We start from the raw sequence: 20,929 nt of genomic DNA on the forward strand, positions 1-20,929 counted from the left end.
ATTGAAAAATGGGCAAAGAAAAGATTTGAGACCAGGCGAGATGATGTGTGCTTGTAAATCCCAGCAGCTCGGGAGATTGAGGCAGAAGGATTGTGAATTCAAAGCCAGCCTCAGCAAAAGCGAGGCACTGAACAACTCAGTGAGACCCTAATACAAAATAGGGCTGAGGGGATGTGGCTCGGTGGCCAAGTGCCCCTGAGTTCAATCCCCAGTCCCCAAAAAACGAAACACACACACACACACACACACACACACACACACACACACGAAAGGATTTGAATAGATGTTTTTCCAAAGAAGCTATAGACGATGACCAATAAATTCATTGTGTTGGTTGACTAGGGCTACCATAATAAAATACTGCAGACGAGTAACTTAAACAATAGAAATTTATTTTCTTATCCTTCTGGAGGCTTGAAGTAAAAAAATTAGGCTGTTTTTGGGATTGGTTTCTGGTGAGTTTTTTGTTTCTGACTTGTAGGTAGCCACCTTCTCACTGTGTCTTCATTGGTCTTCCCTCTCTGTGTGATTAGAAAGAGATTTCTGGTGCTGCTTAATTTTATAAGGATACCAGTTCTATCAGATCAAAACCACAATGAGATACCATTTTGTATGCTATGATGACTAGACTAAACAGAGTCTATAATAACAAAGATTAGTGAGGGTATGGAGAAATTGGAAACATCATATATAGCTGGTGGTATTGTAAAATGATGGAATCACCTTGTAAAAGAGTTCGTTAGTTCCACTCTCATATATACACAATAGACCTGAAAACATATGTACACACAAAATCTGTTGATAAAAGCATTATTCATAAAAGCCAAAAAGTAGAAACAACTCAGATGCCTATCAACTGATAAATGGGTGAACAAAGTTCAGTGTTATCTTTACAGTGGAATACTGTTTGTCCATATGATGGAATAAAATACAGGCATACTGCAAAAAAAGATGAATCTTGAAAATGTGCTAGAGGAAGAAGCCATTCAGAAAAATAATTCACATAGTGTGTGATTTTATTCCTATAAAATATCCAAAATAAACAAATCTGAAGGAACAGTAAATTCCTGGTTATTTAAGGACTGGTTAGAAGGGTGATTGCAGAGGGACTGCTAATAGTTATGGGGTATCTTTATGAGGTGATGAAAATGAAATTTGATGGTGGTGGTTGCACAAATCTGTTATATTAAAAACAACTGAATGACACACTTTGAATGAATTGTGTGATATATGAATTATATCTCAGTAAAACTTTTTGGAAAAGAAAGGAAAATCTTAAGGATACAATGTAAGTTCCAATTAGCATTTACGTATACTTTTTGTGTTAAATATTCTCTTGTTTGGAAATATTAACACAAATTAGTATTAGTTGCATAATTCTTTCTTGTTCAAAATTCTTTCTTGGGAAGTAGAGTATTAACAGTAATTTGGCATGTGAGTTCTAGAGAATAACCTTTTTTTTTTCCTTTTTCAGCAAAATTGAGTACTTATTCTGTATTAGACTCTGTGATTAGTAGGATTACAAAGACAGTTAAGACATGGTTTCCTGCTTTGAAGGGTTTTCCCCTTTGAAGTTTTCACATAGACATAACTGGAAATAACTATAATAAAATAATACAAGTAATATCAGGTAAGTATTCAGGGTATCCTGATGGCACAGAAGAAGAGTGGTCATTTCTAATGGGCACATCAGAGAAAACTTGAGAAAATTATTCTTGTAGTAAATTTAAAAGATGGATTGGATTCCACGAGGACAGGGAACCACTTTAGGCAGAGAGAGCAAATTGAATCAGTATCATTTTGGAGTGTTGAGAATGAGGTGAAGGGCACTGTGGTTGATAAGACAAAATAAAAATTTGTGTATTCCATTCTTAACTATGTGAAGGCATTTTCTCTTTGGGGTTGATTTAGAAAGAAAAGTTTACTTGTATGATTACAGGAACTTAGTAACTAACAGATTTTTATGTTGTGTACACAGAATCTTTTATATGTTAATATCCATTTGAATTAAGGAAAAATTACATGATACCAGTACTGTAGAAGCTGTTCTGACAAGGGATCCTTTTTCCTTTGGAGTTCAGTGTGGGATTAAAGTGTTTTGTTATACATTATGGCACTTCTATTTGATGGAATATTAGTCATTAAAATATGGTTATGAAGATGATAGCAACATCCAAAAATGCTTATGTAAGTGAAATAAGTCAAACTCAGAAGATTAAAGTTGTATATTTTCTCTTATGGAAGTAGAAGAAAAGGAAAAGAAAGATGGGGACAGATCTCATGAAAATCAAAGGGAAATCAGTAGAGGAAAGGAGCAAGAAGGGGGGGAGGTGGGGAGGGAGTGGAAGATGCTGGGGAGTGATACTGATCAAATTATATTGTTATATTGTGTGTTGTGTGCATGTACCAATATATAACAGTTCCATCAGTATGTGTAACTATAATACACCAATAAAAAAGGGAAAATATATTTTCAGTACATAATAATTTTATATTTCACAAACATAAAATTATATTCTGAATGTTATTCAAAGTTATATTTTATGGTTCATAAATTTGTAATTCGTGACCAAAAAAAATGCTTATATATAGTAAAGAATTGAGAATCCAACAAATTTGTTTTAATGCAGTGATTATAATTATGAAAAATACCTATGCATGGAAAATTAAAACAAGATAGTATTTTCATGAGATTCACAATGGTTTGGGGAAATGGTGCACTCTTTGTAGTTTGGGTCTATTGAAATTTAAAAGAAATATGCAATTCAATCAGGAAGTTTTTGTTTTATAGCATTATAGTTTTACATTATAGTTGGACTCACTTTGACAAAATCATACATGCATGGAATTTGAGTTACTCACATTTTAGTCCCAGTTCCCTCCTCTCATCCTTTCTCCTATTCTCCTGATCTTCCTTTCACTCATTTATTTATTTAAAAAAATTTTTTTATACTTATAGATGGACAGAATGCCTTTATTTTTATTTATTTTTACGTGATGCTAAGGATCAAACCCAGTGCCTCACACATGCCAGGCAAGTGCTGTGCCACTGATCTACAGCCCCGGCTCCAGCCCTCATTTATTTATTTTTGATTAGTGCTTTCTACACATACATAAAGGTGGAATTCCCTGTGGTATATTTAATATATGCATTTAGCATGATTTTGTTAAATTCATTCTGCATTTCCTCCCTTTTCTCATTCCTCCTCTCTCCCTCTCAGTCTCCTCCTTCTACTCCATTAATCTTCCTTGTATCTCTGATATCCAACTTCCCACACTTTCCCCCCTTATTTTGCTTTAGCTTCCACATATGAGAGAAAACATTTGACCCTTGATTTTCTGAGTTAGGTAGTTCTTATAAGAATCTCTATTGAAACAACCTGTGTACAGAAGACATATGTATAGGAATTTTTAAAATATTGTATGTATTAGTAAAAATTTAGAAGTACTTTAAATGATAGTCCATAGGAGAATGGTTAAATATGTTAGTGTGTATCCATGCCATGGGATGGGATTCTCTGTAGCTATTAAATTGAATTAAATAGATTTATATATAGCATTATAAAATAAATATTCCAAGATGCACTGTCCGAGAGAAAACAAGTGTAGGATAATACATATATGTATGTCTATGATAATCCCATTTATGAAAAAAACAGCTCTCTAGCATATGAATATCACTCAGCATATTGATAGCTCTGTAAGGATACATAATAGAGAACTAGTAATGGTTTCTAGTGGGGTAATAATGAAGAGCCAGGTATATTTGTGTGATATGGAACTTTACATGTTTCTGAAATGTTTGAGTTTTAACAATGCTCATGTGTTTTATTAACAGTTTTTAAAAGCATCCAGAGGGTGGTGAAATCACATATGACTTTGTTGAAGACTTTGTTAAAATTAAGTAAACTTACTTATTTTGAGTTTGACTTTACTTTTGTAGATGGACCTTCAATCCTGCTGTTCTCACTAAAGCAAATATTGTCCGAAGCGGGGATGCTGCACAAGGTGCAGAAGGAGGGACTTCACAGTTTCAAGTTGGAGATCTTGTACAAGTTTGTTATGATCTGGAAAGAATTAAACTTCTACAAAGAGGACATGGTGAATGGGCTGAAGCAATGCTTCCAGTAAGTATGTGTAAGATTGTTTGGGACTAGAAATTATACTCTACTTATGTAGCTTTTTAAAGTAAATTGATTTTGGAAACTAAATTGGCATAAACCTTCTTAGAATTGTACCTCCATTGGCACTTAGAAATCAGAAATTGCGTTGAGTATGGTGGCTTATGCCTTTGATTCCAGCAGCTCATGAGGCTGAGGCAAGAGGATTGCAAGTTCAAAGCCACCTTCAGTAACTTAGTTAGGACCTAAGCAACTTATGAGACCCTGTCTCAAAATAAAAAATAAAAAGGGCTGATGATGTATGTGGCTCAGTGGTTAAGTGCCCCTTGGTTCAATATGCAGTATCCAAAAGAAAAATTGTTTTCTAATTATTTTTCACTGAGAAGGTCTAGTAAGAGATATGGTTGATCTTTATTTATTTATAGTTTGTGGTACTGAGGATTGAACCCAGGGGTGACTACTACTGAGCTACATCCTGTACCTTTATTATTTATATTTGAGATAGGATATCGTCAAGTTGCTGAGCTTGGTCTTAAATTTGTGATCTTCCTGATTCAGCCTCCTGAGGAGCTCGGATTACAAGTATGTACCATCACACCTGTCTTGTGGTTAATATTTTTGATGTAGTACTGTTAGTGGAGAATGTGATGTGATGTGTTAGGCAGTAGAGGCTTTCCTGATACCAAACTCCCTGAATAATATAGACCATTCAGTTTCTAGCAGTTTCATTTTAGCTTTCCTGCGTTGGAGGCCTGTGTCTCTAAAACTGTGTCTCTAAGAGTGGTTAAGAGAGGCTCAAAATGTGCATCTTCTGAGGGTAGCTTTCTTCTCATACATTATAGTTTAATTTTATTATTTATTCATTCAATACATTTTCATCAAATGTTCAATAACAGATTTTTTTGTCATTCCTTCATCCATCCTTCTCTCTGTTCATCAGTCCTTTACTTTCCTCTTTGTGTACTACCCTGTTTTATCCTGATAGTTATCCCTTTACTACCTCATCCTCTATCCTGTCCTCTTCATCTTGCTCGTCCTCCTATTCATTTCATCATTTGCTTCCTCCCCTCTCTTGTTTCATTTAGTTCCAGCTTCTGTCCTATTTCCCCATTCTAATTTACACTGTTCTGTTCCTGTCCCATATATCCTCCCCCATCCCTCTTACTATCTTGTCACCCCCATTCTGTGTAGTCCAGTCCTTCTTTCTTGGATAGCATCTCCTTTTCTTCCTATCTAACCCTAATTTCTGATGTAGCTTGCCTTCTCTCATTCTGTCCAATCCCTCCTCCCTGTCTTTCCTGTTGTTCTGTCCTTTCCTCAGTCTATCCATTTTTCCTGCCTTATTTCTTCATCAGATATTTTAGCACATAGAATGTTCCATGTTAGGCTTTAGAGATACAATAGTAAACAAGACAGAAAAAAAAAAAAAAAAAAATCTTTCGTATGGTACTTTTATTCAGAGACCAGCTGCTGCATTCACATACTTACATGTATATGCACTTACCCAAACTTTGTTATAGCAATATTATAAATAGGTGGTGGTGTGGCATCCTTATTTTAAAGGTGAAGAAATCAGAGCTGAAGTCCTGAACTTTTGTCCAGATCTTTCTTCAAAGCTAAAGTGCTCTCTCTGCCATATTAAGCTACTACATAAACAAAACCTTGCCAAGTGCACTGGTGCACTTCTATAATCCCAGTGACTCAGGAAGCTGAGGCAAGAGGATCATAAGTTTGAGGCCAGCCTGGTTAACTTAGTGAGATCCTGTCTCAAAAGAAAAAAAAAGGGCGGGGGGGGGGGAGGCTGGAAATATAGCTTTGTGGTAAAGCACCCCTAGTACTGCAAAAAGAAACAAAAAAAATGCTAGATAATTTCTAGAGGGGAAATCTATGATTTCTGTAGTGGTGATGTGGATTTTGACTTTTTAAATCCTCTTGCTAGAAACAGGTTACTGGATTAAAATAGCCAAAAAAGCCATAGACATCTGTAACAAAGCTAGGTAAGAGTAGTCTGTTGAATCCTAAAATATTATTGAGAAGAGATAGATTAGTGTTAGTTTCTGGGCCTATATCCATCTGTATGGCAGCAGAGAGAACTAATGGGACATCCAGTGGATCTGAGAACAGGAGCTATATTGTTATAATAGCTATCAAATATTTATTGTCTAGTGTGGTTGACTAATGTCATAACAGCTGAACCTGAGAGGGATCTTGCCAATCCAATTAGGGATAAAAGCCACAGGTCCATGCTAATGTGTGAAGGAACTGGAGCAACTTAGGCCAATAAACTTTAAAAACAAACTGAAGTTCCCTTCCAAGGCGAATCCTATCATCAAGCAGAAAATGCTGAGAATAAAAACAAAATTGAGTAGGATAGAGACAATAGGGACAAAGGAGTAAGTAGGTCCAGATAAAATGTGGCAGGGATCATGGTTGAATTCCACTACACAGTTATTACTGAGAAAACAGAATAATGAACAGAATAATTTCTCTATAGCAATGAAAATATATCAGAAGAATGTTGCCAGAAAACTGAATGAAACCAAAATCTAATAATTCAAAATGAGCTTTGAGAAATTAAGAAAATGATGGCAAAAAAAAAAAAAAAAATTAGAAATAACGTGCTAAAACTTAGGAAATGAAGAGAAAAAGTCATTTTAGAAATGAAGACTAAGCTGGAAGGAACACAGAGCAAATAAGTATAACAGTTGCCTTAAGAGCACTAGAAGGCAAGAAGTAGGAATAAGAAAAAAGATAAAAAAAATTTTCCACAGAAAGAGCAAGCATGGAACACCCAATATGTGTATATTAATAAGCCTTTCCAAAAGGAAAACTAAAACTCAAATTGAGTGAAATAAATGCTACATCTTTTAATTTTGTTGATTATTTTTTGCAGTGTTAGGGATTGAACCTAGGACCTTGAGCAGACCAAGCAAACACTCTGCTACCAAGATACATCCTCACTTTAAAATCTGTGATTCCAAAAGAATACTTTTTTGAAATTAAAAATTTGAAACTAATTTTTAAAGGGAGGGTATATTGCATACCTGGGAAAACTGACCCAGAACAATAGGATACTGAGCCATATTCCTGGTAAAGTAACTGAGTCTTCAAGAAAAGAAAAAAATTGTTTGGACTTCTAGGGAAAAAGGATTTTTTTCTTTGCTGTTAAGAAAAAAATCTGATCTTGCTGGATGCGGTGATACATGTCTTTACTCCCAGCTACTATGGAGTCCGAGGCAGAAAGATAAGAAGTTTGATGCCAACCTGAGAAAGTTAGTGGGAACCTGTCTCAAAATAAAAATAAGAAAAGGGCTGTGGATATAGCTCAGTGTGGATATAGGCTCGCATGTGTGAGACGCTGGACTCAATCCCCAGTAAAAACAGACACACACAAAGAAGAAAAGAAAAAAAATCTGATCTCAGTATTTTATGTCAGAAAATAATGAAAATAACATTTATTTAAGATACTTAGGAAAGAAAATTTTAAGCTGAAGATTTTATATATAACCAAACTGACTTTCAAGTGCAATGACTGCAGATTGCTATGAATATGTAAGAATACACAGAATTTTATTTACATTAGCCTTTGCTGAGTAATCTTAGAAATGATTAAGACAACAAAAATAACTGGAGGTTAAATAACAGTTATGATGGAAAGGGGAGAGTATGTAATGACCATGTATTTTAACAAAGTAAAGTATAATTATTGATGGTGGGGGGCGGTGATGTCAGATGTAAGATGCCGATTCTACCGGGGTAGCGTGAAGGAGGCCGCCAATTCCATTTCAAAGCATCTTTGAGCCTGTGGAGTAGACAACATGAGCAAAGCTCACCCTCCTCATAAATTAAATAATTCTGTTTCTTTTTTCTTTTTGTGGAACTTGGCATTGAACCCAGGACCTCCATTGCTACTGACCTGTACCCTAGTCTTTTTTTTTTTTTTTTTTTTTAATCTTTTTTATTTTTACAAACTGCGTTTTGATTCATTGTACACAAATGGGGTAGAACTTTTCATTACTATGGTTGTACACAATGTAGAGTCACACCATTCATGTAATCATACATATACTTAGGGTAATACTGTTTCGTTCTACTGTCTTTCTCTCCCCCACCCCCTCCCACCCCATTTTCCTCTACACCATCCAAAGTTCCTTCATTCTTCCCTTCCCCCTGCCACCCCCTACCTCGTTATATATTGTCATGCATTTATCAGAGAAAACATTTGGCCTTTGGTTTTTTGGGCTTGGTCTATTTCACTTAGCATGATATTTTCCAGCTTCATCTATTTACCAGCAGGTGCCATAATTTTTTTCTTTATGATTGAGTAATATTCCATTGTGTATATATACCACAGTTTCTTTATCCATTCGTCAATTGAAGGGCATTTAGGTTGGTTCTACAATCTAGCTATTATGAATTGAGCTGCTGTGAATCTTGATGTGGCTGCATCACTGTATTATGCTGATTTTAAGTCCTTTGGGTATAAACGGAGGAGTGGGATAGCTGGGTCAAATGGTGGGTCCATTCCAAGTTTCTCCATGCTGCTTTCCGGAGTGGCTGCACCAATTTGCAACTCCACCAGCAATTTATCAGTGTGCCTTTTTCTCTACATCCTTGCCAATACTTCTTATTGCTTGTGTTCTTGATAATAGCCATTCTGATTGGAGTTAGATGAAATCTTAGGGTGGTTTGAAATTTGCATTTCTCTAATTACTAGGGATGATGAGCACTTTTTCATATACTTGTTGATCACCTATATATCTTCTGCTGTGAAGTTCTACCCATTTCCTTAGCCCATTTATTGATTGAGTTCTTTGTATTTTGAGTGTAAAGTTTTTTTAAGTTCTTTATAAGCTTTGGAGATTAGTGCTCTGTCTGCACTGTGTGTGTGGAAGAGATTTTCTCCCACTCTGTAGGCTCTCTTTTCACATTAATTGTTTCCTTTGCTGAGAAAAAGCTTTTTAGTTTGAATCTATCCCATTTATTGATTCTTGCTTTTATTTCTTGTGCTGTGGGGGTCTTGTTAAGTCTGGTCCTAAGCCAATATGATGGAGATTCAGGCCTACTTTTTCTTCTCTTTGGTGAAGGGTCTTAGGCCTAATTCCTAGATTCTTGATCCATTTTGAGATGAGTTTTGTACAGGTGAGAGATAGGGATTTAATTTCATTTTACTGCGTATGAATTTCCAGTTTTGCCAGCATATTTGTTGAAGAGGCTATCTTTTCTCCATTGTAAGTTTTGGTGCCTTTGTCTAGTATGAGATAACTGTACTTTTTTTTTTTTTATTATTGTAAACAAGTGGGATACATGTCGTTTCTCTATTTGTACATGGCGTAAAGGTATACCATTTGTGTAATCATAAATTTACATAGGGTAATGTTGTTTGATTCATTCTACCATTTTTTCCCTTCTCCCCCACCCCTCCCACCCCTCCCCTCCCTCTATACAGTCCTTCCTTCCTCCATTCCTGCCCCCCTCCCTAAACCCAACTCCAACCCCAACACTAACCCCTCCCACCCCCCATTATGTTTCATCATCCACTTATTAGCGATATCATTCTTCCTTTGATTTTTTTGAGATTGGCTTATCTCACTTAGCGTGATATTCTCCAGTTTCATCCATTTGCCTGCAAATGCCATAATTTTATCATTCTTTATGGCTGAGTAATATTCCATTGTATATATATACCACATTTTCTTTATCCATTCATCAATTGAAGGACATCTAGGTGAGATAACTGTACTTTTGTGGCTATGTCTCCATGTCTTCTGTCCTGTACCATTGGTCTACCTGTCTCTTTTGGTGGCCAGTACCATGCCGTTTTTGTTACTATTGCTCTATAGTAGAGTTTAAGGTCTGGTATTGTGATACCTCCTGCATCACTCTTCCTGTCCAGGAATGCTTTGGCTATTCTGGTTCTTTTGTTCTTCCAGATGAATTTCATGATTGCTTTTTCTGTTTCTATGAGAAATATCATAGGAATTTTAATTGGAATTGTGTTAAATCTGTATAGCGCCTTTGGAAGTATGGCTATTTTGATAATATTGATTCTGCCTATCCAAGAACATGGGAGATCTTTCAGTCTTCTAAGGTCTTCAGTTTCTTTCTTTAATATTCTGTAGTTTTCATTGTAGAGATCTTTCATCTCTTTGGTTAGATTGATTCCCAAGTATTTATTTATTTATTTATTTTGAGGCTATTGTGAGTGGAGTTGTTTTCCTCATTTCCCTATCAGGTGTTTCATTGCGTGTGTATAAAAATTGCTTTAGATTTATGCGTGTTGATTTTATATCTTACTATTTTCTGAATTCATTTATGAGGTCTAGAAGTTTTCTGGTGGAATTTTTGGGATTCTCTAAATATAGAATCATGTCATCAGTGACAGAGTTCTTCTTTTCCTGTTTGTATTCCTTTAATTTCTTTTGTCTGTCTAATTGCTCTGGCTAGCATTTGAAGGATGATGTTCACTAGTAGTGGTGAAAAAGGGCATCCTTGTCTTGTTCCAGTTTTTAGAGGAATGCTTTCAGTTTTTCTTTATTAAGAATGATGTTGGTCATGGGCTTAGCATAAATAGCCTTTACAATATTGAGGTATGTTCCTATCATCCCTATTTTTTCTAGTGTTCTGAGCATGAAAGGGGTGTTGTATTTTGTCGAACGCTTTCTCTGCATCAATTGAAATAACCATATGATTCTTAACCTTAAGTCTATTGATGTGATGAATTACATTTATTGATTTCTGGATGTTGAGCCAACCTTGCATTCCTGGGATAAACCCCACTTGATCCTGGGATAAACCCCACTTGATCGTGGTGCACTATCTTCTTAATATGTTTTTGGATACGGTTTGCCAGGATTTTGTTAAGGATTTTTGCATCTCTATTCATCAAAGATATTGGTATAAAATTTTCTTTCCTTGATGTGTCTTTGTCTGTTTTGGGTGTGAAGGTGATATTAGCTTCATAGAATGAGTTTGGTAGGGTTCCCTCTTCTGTTTCCTGGAATATTTTGAGATGTATTGGAATGAGTTCTTCTTTGAAGGTCTTATAGAACTCGGCTGAGAATCTGTCTGGTCCTGGGCTTTTTATGGTTGGTAGGCTTTTGATGGCTTCTTGTATTTCATTGGTTGATATTGATCTGTTTAAATTGTGTATGTAATCCTGATTCAGTTTGGGAGGATCATATGTCTCTAGAAATTTGTCAATGTTGGTATTTTCTATTTTGTTAGAATACAGATTTTCAAAGTAGCTTCTCATTGTGTTATGTATTTCACTGGTGTCTGTTGTGATATTTCCTTTTTCATCACGAATTTCAGTAATTTGAGTTTTCTCTCACCTTCTCTTTTTTAATGTGGCTAAGGGTTTGTCTATTTTGTTTACTTTTTCGAAGAACCAACTTTTTGTTTTGTCAATTTTTTTTTTTTTTTTTGGTGCTGGGGATCGAACCCAGGGCCTTGTGCATGCAAGGCAAGCACTCTACCAACTGAGCTATCTCCCCAGCCCCTGTCAATTTTTTGAATAGTTTCTTTTGTTTCAATTTCATTGATTTCAGCTCTGATTTTAATTATTTCCTGTCTTCTACTACTTTTGGTATTGATCTGTTCTTCTTTTTCTAGGGCTTTGAGCTGTAATGTTAGGTCATTTAGTTGTTGACTTTTTATTCTTTTCTTGAATGCACTCCATGCATTGAATTTTCCTCTTAGTACTGCTTTCATAGTGTCCAAGAGATTTTGGTTTGTTGTATCGTCGTTCGTGTTTACCTCTAAGAATTTCTCTCTCCCTGATGTTTTCTGTTATCCATTCTTCATTCAATAGCATATTATTTAGTCTCCAGGTGTTGGAGTAATTTCTGTTTTTTATTTTGTCATTGATTTGTAATTTCAATCCATTATGATCTGATAGAACACAAGGTAGTATCTCTGTTTTTTTGCATTTACTAATGACTGCTTTGTGGCATAACATATGGTCTATTTTTGAGAAGGTTCCATGTGCTGCTGAGAAGAAAGTGTAATCTCTCATTGATGGATGGAATATTCTATATATGTCTGTTAAGTCTGAGTTATTGATTGTGTTATTGAGTTTTATGGTTTCTTTGTTTAGTTTTTGTTTGGAAGATCTATCCAGTAGTGACAGCAGTATGTTAAAGTCACCCAGAATTATTGTGTTGTGGTCTATTTGATTCCTGGAATTGAGAAGAATTTGTTTGATGTACATGGATGCACCATTGTTTGGGCATAAATATTTATGATCATCATGTCTTCCTGACTTATGGTTCTCTTAAGCAGTATGAAATGTCTTCCTGACTAACTTTGTTATGAAATGTTATCCCTCCTGACTAACTTTGGCTTGAAGTCCACTTTATCTGAAATAAGGAAACTCCTGCTTTTTTACTGAGTCCATGTGCGTGGTAGGTTTTTTCCCATCCTTTCACCCTTAGTCTGTGGATGTCCTTATCTATGAGATGAGTCTCTTGAAGGCAGCATATTGTTGGGTCTTTCTTTTTAATCCAGTCTGCCAGTCTCTGTCTTTTGATTGATTAGTTTAGGCCATTAATGTTGAGGATTATTATTGAGATATGATTTGTATTCCCAGTCATTTTGGCTTATTTTTAGTTTTTTAGTTGACTTGGTTTCTCCTTTGATTGGTTTTTCCTTTAAGGTAGTTCCTCCCTTTGCTGACCTACATTGTTGTTTTTCATTTCCTCCTCATGGAATATTTTGTTGAGAATATTCTGTCGCGCAGTCTTTCTATTTGTAAAGTCTTTTCACTTTCATTTATCATGGAAATATTTTATTTCATCTTCAAATCTGAAGGTTTGTTTTGCTGGGTATAGTATTCTTGATTGGCAACCATGTTCTTTCAGAGCTTGAAACATGTTGTTTCAAACCCTTCTAGCTTTTAAGAGTTTGGGCTGAGAAATCTGATATCCGTATTGGTTTTCCCCATATGTAATCTGATGCTTTTCTCTTGCAACCTTCAAAATCCTATCTTTATTTCATATGCTAGGCATTTTCATTACAATGTGCCTTGGTGTGGATCTGTTGTGATTTTGTGCATTTGGTGTTCTGTAAGCCTCTTGTATTTGATATTCCATTTCATTCTTCAGGTTTGGGAAATTTTCTGCTATTATTTCATTGAATAGGTTGTTCATTCCTTTGGTTTGTATCTCTTTGCCTTCCTCAATCCCGATAATTCTTAAATTTGGTGTTTTCATGATGTCCCATAGATCTTGGAGGTTCTGTTCATGATTTCTTACCATCTTCTCTGTTTGGGCAACTTTATTTTCAAAATTAAATATTTTGTCTTCATTGAGATTCTGTCTTCCAAGTGGTCTTGTTTGTTGGTGATGCTTTCCATTGAGTTTTTTATTTGGTTTATTGTTTCCTTCATTTCAAGGATTTCCGCTTTTTTTTTTTTTAATAGAATCTCTCTTTGTTGAAAAGAAACTGTTGCTTCCTGCAGTTGCTCTTTCAGCTGCTTATTGGAGTGATCATTCATGCTTTCATTGTTCTCTTATCTCATCCTTTGCTTCACAAATCATTTTAATTATGTATATCCTGAACTCCTTTTCTGACATTTCTTTTACTATGCTATCATTGGATTCTATTAATATAGAATCTAGGTTTGTTTCTTCCCTTTTTTTTTCATATTGTTCATGTATCTTCCCCTTTAGTAGTGCAGATCTGGGGTATTGCAGTTTCTTCCTTATAGGCTTATAGTGACCCTATGGGTTTCCAAAACCTTTTCTTTAAGGGGGAGATCAATATTAGCAGTGCCTAGTACAGACAATTTGCAACCCTAAACCAAATAGCCCCTATGAAGACGTTAATAATATTGTCATAATAAACAGAATGAGTTCAATTATTATCTACAGTATAACAAGTAGATTTGCAATAAGGTCTGCAGTTTCCAGTAGAGGACAAAGAGGATGTGGAGGGGTGTAGGGATAAGCTGTTAATGGGATAAGAAAAGAGTACGTAGAAGTCGTAGATCATAGAGAGTGAAAATGTAATCCAAAGAAGTTGGTTGTTAACATGAGAAAAGGGAGAAAGAGACTCTGAGAAACAAAAGAAAAATAGAGCGAGGAAAGCAAAAAAATAAAAAACAAAAATTTTCAAAAAGGAGAATAAAAGAAAAGAAAAAAGAAAAATAATCTACATTGTAGCAGTCATATACTATTCAATCCTCCCAGTCTTCAGTAGCCTGATGCATGAGAGGTATCTGACAATGAGCTTCCAGTCTCCAGCAGGCATCTCAGGATGGGATTTGCCCCACCTAAAGATGGGAGCTACTGCTTCCAGCATAATCCAAGATGGCCACTGTGGCTTCAAAATGTGTTGGCAAATGTGGAGTTGCAGCTTGGGGTGTGGGTGTGGTCTGCTGGAGGTCCTGGAGTCGGGGTGTGGTAGGTCTGTTTGAGGGATCCTGGAGGTGGGGTGCAGTCAGTTCGGCCAGCGGTCCTACAGGTCCTGGCTGTTTTCTCCAAATGGCGGCAGCCACATGTAACCAAACCTGCAGGTACTGTGACAGTGGACTTCCAGGCAACAGCAGGTAACTGGCGATCCACTGGCAGTCTGCAATCGGTCTGCTGGCTGCTGTCGTACGATGGGCAGGTGAACCTCGGGAGGTGGGTGATGGGTAGGTGAAAGGCAGGCGATGGACAGGCAAGAGACAGGCAAATGGCGGATGATAGGCGCCAGTCAGTGAGCAATTTGCACTCAAAAAGTAGTTGAGGGCTGGGAAGATAGCTCAGTTGGTAGAGTGCTTGCCTTGCAAGTACAAGGTCCTGAGTTCAATCCCCAGCACCACAAAAAAAAAAAAAAAAAAAAAAAAAAAAAAAAAAGTAGTTGATATGCTGGCAGACTGCAGGTGATCACAGTAGACAAATGGGTTAAACAGCTGGGGATTGATAAGCAGCAAAAACTGCCTCACTGAGAAACAGATATCCTGTGCTCAAAACCCAAGTTATGGAGCAACAAGGAATGCAGCCTCCCTCTAATTCTCCATCTTGGATCTCTCTACCCTAGTCCTTTTTATTTTTTATTTTGAGATAGGGTCTCAAGTTGCTTTGGACCTTGCTAAGTTGCTGAATTTGGCTTTGAACTTGCTTGTGATCTTCCTGCCTCAGCCTCCATCGCCTCTGGGATGAGAGGTGTGCACTACCATGCCTGGGTTACATCTGTGTTTAAATCCTTTTTTGAATCATCTGATTCTAAAACATGAATATAGAAATAGCAAGTATACTGCCTGGTGAGATGACTCATGCCTGTAATCCCATTGACTAGGGAGGCTGAGGCAGAAGGTTTACAAGTTCAAGGCCAGTCTCTTTGAGTGAGACTGTCCCAAAAAAGAACAAGGGTTGGGGATGTGGCTCAGTGGTAAAGCACCCTTGGGTTCTGTTCTCAGTACCAAAACATGAACACACAAAAAACAAGAACATAGTTGCAAGCTATTTTATTACTGTAATTGTGGGGAATTGAATCATGTTTTTTTAGAAATCCTTTTTCCTTTTTTAAGCTATATCAGTGATGATTTTGGACTATCTGATTTGCAAGTTCTCAAGGTATATCTTACAGGGTTATAAAAGGGTTAAATGTAAAAACAAATTTTTATGAACAAGATACTTTATCATGACCTTTTATATCCTTAAGTGTAGTAGTATTTACTAAAATATTTTATGTAGTTTTTATTAATGTATTAAGTATATAATACTTATTATCTTCTAAAGATGTTCCTTCAAGTTTATAAATAATGGACAACCCATTTGAATATGGACATCCTTTAAAAGATTTTAAATTAGGAACAAGTAAAATTAATTTTTTTTTTTTTTTTTTTGCAGTTCTTGGGGTAGAACCCTGGGGTACTCTACCACTGAGCTATCTTTTTTATTTCTATTTTGAGACAGGCTTCATTAAGTTCCCCAGGCTAACCTCAAACTTGTAATTCTCTTGCCATAGCCTTCCAGATTGCTGGGGTTTATAGATATATGACACCACTCCTGGCAGATAAAATTAATACTTTAAAATATAAAGACTAACTGTATCTGTTGGCATATGCTTATGATCCCAGGCACTTGGGAGGCTGATGCAGGAAGATCGTAAGTTTGAGGCCAACTTGGGCAATTTAGTGAAACCCTGTTCCAAAACAAAATAGGAAAGGTTGGGGATGTAATTCAGTGGTAGAATGCTTTCCTAGTACGCATGATGAAGCTTTGGGTTCAGTTCTTAGTATTGGACACGAATGTGTGTTTACTTGCATGCACACTGATTTATTTTATGATATGTATTTGGAAACATGAATCTATCTGTTTTTGAAAAGACTTTAGGTAAAGTTGGCCGAGTACAACAGATTTATTCAGACAGTGATTTAAAGGTGGAAGTTTGTGGAACATCTTGGACATACAATCCAGCAGCAGTTTCCAAGGTGGCATCTGCAGGATCAGCCATTAGCAATGCATCTGGTGGTATGTTTGCACTGTGTTTACTTTCTGAGCGTAACTTACTTTGTTTAACATAATATTCCATCCATTTTCCTACAAATGACATGATTTCATTCTTCTTCATATCTGGAAGCTAGAGAGGAAAATGCAAAGAAAGGTTGGGGATCTCATGAAAATTGAAGGGAGATTAGTAGAGTAGAGGAAAGGGACCAGGAGGAGGAAAGGGAAAGGGGAAATACTGGGAATGATATTGACCAAGTTACATTGTTATATTGTGTGCATGTATGAATGTGTAATAATGAATCCCACCATCATGTACAGCTATATGTACCAATAAAAATATGGAAAAATGAAATAATATGGTTTACATTAGAACATTTGCTAATTTCCAGTTCTCATATACAGATGATGATATGTGTGTGTGCTTGACTTTCTTCCAGATTACATAGGCTCGCTTGACTGCTGACCATATTTAAAGTTTCACTAAAGGTTTTTCTTTTTCTCTTTGTGATGAGCAAACTTTATTCTGGCTGAAAAAGTTCCATAAATATATGCTTTTTTTTTTTAGTTTATCAGGGACTTCTTAACCTGAAATTTAACATATTACATTCTAGTCAGAACTACATTCTGCTTAAATTAAGCAGAATTAGACTGCTTAATTTTTACTTTATTTCTTACATTTTTGCTATCAACTGGCTTTTCTATCTGAATATTTTTACATATTAGCCATAGTTCCCCATCACTTGATTATTGATCATTAATATAATTATTAATAATTATATTAATACTAATATTAATAATTATATAATCACTTATTAATACATGCCATAATAAGTAGAAAAAACATGTTAAAATGTGAACTTTCTGGATGCTTGGAGAGACTTGTTTCCAAGGTCTTTTTTTCCTGTACTTCAGCTTTATATAAACAAACTCAGTTCATTTTACAACATGTTACATGTTACTGTATGTACATTGTTGTCATTTATGTAAAAAGATAAAACCATAATTGTAAATGGAAAAATATAAAAGGAAAATGTTAGTGGACCTCCAATTTTATTTTTATGCTGCTTTATCTTTCTCTGCGTTTGTCTTATTTCCTGTTGTAATTTGCTAGTGTACTTAAAGTGTAAATCAAATAATGTTTGCTTTTACCTTAAGATTAGATGGCATCTCAGTAGGCTGACCATGTTCAAGTAAAAGAGATAAGGGTGATTAATATCCTGCTCTTAAATAATATGGACTTCTTGATTTGTCTCTTGCCCCAATTTGTGATTCCTCTGTTTTCCAGTAGCTACTTCAAGAATTAAGGAGTAGAACTTGATAGTTCCTTCATTAATTGATAATATTTTTAAAAAAATCTTATGGAAAGGTTGTATATTCATCCCTGAGTTGTTCTTGTTTTTGTAAAAAATTGGCACTTAAAGAAGTGTGCTATTAGCATTTAGATGTCCTTTTTCAGATGGAAATTGCTTTGCCCCTAAAGCATATCACAGGGTACTACAGAAATGACATTACTTTTGTACCATAATCATTGATATTTTGATTACTTCTAAGGTCTGTAATTTTGAACTCCAAGAGGCACTGTGATTTGCTTAAAACCTAAAAGGAAGTTTGTATCATTGTTGTATTCCCATCCTAATGTTTATTCATCATATTTTTGGTAGGGCTTCTAAATCTTAAATATTGTTAGTATGTAACTCTATTTTTCTGTAATTGTAACCTGAAACACATAAAATGGAGAAAATTAGAATGCTTATGGGCATGAATTTAATGTAGCTTCATATAGTAGTGATTATATAACTTGCATGGGTAGTTGTAGCTCAGTACAAAGAAAAACATTAATGATAGAAGTAATGAAATAGGAAAAGATTATAGAAATATGGGTAATACTTGTCTCTTAGTAATTAAGGTTTGAGACCCTCCTATATTAGCAACTTTATTTGATGCTTTGCAGAAAGACTCTCACAACTCCTGAAGAAATTATTTGAAACTCAAGAATCTGGTGACCTCAATGAAGAATTAGTTAAGGCTGCTGCCAATGGAGATGTTGCTAAAGTGGAAGATTTGCTAAAAAGACCAGATGTCGATGTGAGCATTTTAACAATTATTTTGAAGCATACACAGAAAATAGCATAGTTATAAGAATCTTAAATTCAACAATTGTTTAAGACTTTTCCATATTAGATAATTAAGATTTTGCTACATGTGTTTCATCTATTCCTTTTTTCTTGTTTTTTCTGAGGTATTTTAAAGCAGGCACCAGGCATTCTTCAGTGTGCATTAAAAAAAAAAAAAAAAAAAAAGATGTTTTCTTATTTGACACTATAACCTTTTGTATTTTATGACTGACAAAACTTACATATAGGTTTTTAAGTGGTTAATGTTGTTTTGGGAAATGTTAATGAATTTTCTTTATATAAATGTGATTATATGACATCTTTCAGATATTTCAGTAAATTTTATAAGTAGATTTTATCTCTTTTTAAAACATTTAATCTAAACTTGTACTCTTCTATGAAAGTTGACTGTTTCACAACTTATAATGTAGATGAATTAGAGGTCATTTGTTTGTAACTCTTTATAGGTGATGCTATAGTTTTTCCATTCACACAAACTATATTTTATTTTACTTATTTACTTGTTTTTTAAAAGCCTTACATATATATTTTTCCCCCTAAGCCCTGCTCCCTGCTTACCTTTTGGGCCTGTGTAATGAACCCAGAGGAGTGGAGCTCAAACCATATTTTAAATGGGCCATTTTCATTCTATAAACCATTGTACTTTGGTTTTGTCATTGGTTACATGCTGGCACCCATATTAAGTTTAGTGCCAGCCAAGAGGTTGTAGATGGCATGGCAATTTGAATCATCCACACTGTGTTCTAAGGGCTGTTTTGTCACCTCTTTGTGTGTTTGTTTGATTTTCAATATGCTAGAGTTAGAATATCAGAGCTATAATTTAAAGGTGTTATCTTTGTCCTCCAGAACTCTCGTGACATTTTACAGGTGATATATCAATTATAGCAACCCAAAACAGTGTTTTTCTGGATTGGTATTAAGTCACAAATAATTTGTTTTGATGTTGAAATTCCAAATATTTTTTGTGTTTTTCTAACAGAGAGTCAGAGTTCCTTTATATTTTGTCAAGCACATTAGCATTTTGTTATACTTAATTGTGTCTTCATTTAATTATTAAAGTTCTTATAAAATTATTTTAGAGCATGCTTTCATATATATTCTTTATTTGATCATTATGTCTAATTTTTTGTTTTTTATTTAATTTTTTTTAACTAATACTAAAAACATAAAAATTGCACATATTTGTGTTGGTAAAATTTTTATTAATGTATGCATTGTATAATGTTTAAATTAGGGTAAGTAGGGCTGAGAATATGTGTAAAGCTCTGGGTTCAGTTCCCTAGCACTACCAAAAAAGGGTATAAACACCTGTCTCCTCAAATATTTATAATGGAAATATTTAAAAATCCTTTTTTCTAGCTTACTGAAATATCCAGCTACATTATTTTTTTCTATAGTCATCCTACTGTGTAATAGCATATTAGAACTACTCCTGTCTGTAACTTAATATCTATTGATCAACCTTTCCTCACCCCTTGCTCCCCTTTACTCTCCCAGCCTCTGGTAACCATCATTCTATTCTCAGCTTCTGTGGTATGAATAAGATCATGTTGTACTTTTCTTTCTATGCCTGGTTTATTTCACTTAACAGAACTATCTATAGTACCATCCATGTTGTCACTGGCCCTTTAAGTTTTTTTTTTTTTTTTTTTGTGGGGGGTGGGTTCTATTTAATATTTAGGATTTTTTTCTAGTTCTTTGAAATATGTCTTTGGTATTTTGATAGGGCTTTCATTTAATCTGTACATTGCTTTGGGTATTGTGTTAGTCATCTGTGTATTACAGTGACCAAAATGCCTGAGCAAAATGAAGGAGGAAAGATTGATTTTTACTCAGTTTCAGAGGTTTTAGTCTATGGTTGTCTGACTTTGTTGCTTTGGGCCTAAGGCAAGGTAGAAAATGGTGGTGGAAGAAAACTGCAGAGAGGAAGGGGATAGAGACAAGGGCTTGCTTCCAAGGACCCATTCCTTCAACTAGGTCCTATCTCCCAATAATTCCATCAGATTATTAATTTGGTGATGAGGTCAGAGCCCTCAGGATCCAATCACTTCCCAGAAGCCTCACCTCTGAACATTGCTGCATTGGGGATTAATTCTTTAACACATTATCTTTTCTGGACACTTCATATCAAATAGTAACATGTATTTTAAGAGTATTGATTCATCCCATCCATGAATATGAAACGTCTTTCTATACTTTTGTGTCCTTTTCAACTTATTTCATCAAATTTAAC

General features: G+C 35.2%; 1 protein-coding gene and 1 long non-coding RNA gene across 2 annotated transcripts in view; one reads left to right on the forward strand and one right to left on the reverse strand.

The window, feature by feature from the left end:
* Nucleotides 1–20,929, forward strand: part of Mib1 (MIB E3 ubiquitin protein ligase 1) — a 126,649-nt gene that overhangs the window by 40,739 nt on the left and 64,981 nt on the right. Inside the window, 3 exon segments of the mRNA XM_047526253.1 lie at nt 3,944–4,127; nt 16,438–16,582; nt 18,513–18,646. Coding sequence (XP_047382209.1) covers nt 3,944–4,127; nt 16,438–16,582; nt 18,513–18,646 — 463 coding nt within the window.
* LOC124965411 (uncharacterized) overlaps nt 16,535–20,929 on the reverse strand; it is a 34,132-nt gene continuing 29,737 nt past the window's right edge. Inside the window, exon 4 of the long non-coding RNA XR_007105165.1 lies at nt 16,535–16,691. This is a non-coding gene — a long non-coding RNA (uncharacterized LOC124965411). The remainder of the gene's footprint in view (nt 16,692–20,929) is intronic.

The sequence above is a fragment of the Sciurus carolinensis genome, chromosome 15 (genome assembly GCF_902686445.1).
Source record: "Sciurus carolinensis chromosome 15, mSciCar1.2, whole genome shotgun sequence".
NCBI classification, from domain to species: Eukaryota; Metazoa; Chordata; class Mammalia; order Rodentia; family Sciuridae; genus Sciurus; species Sciurus carolinensis.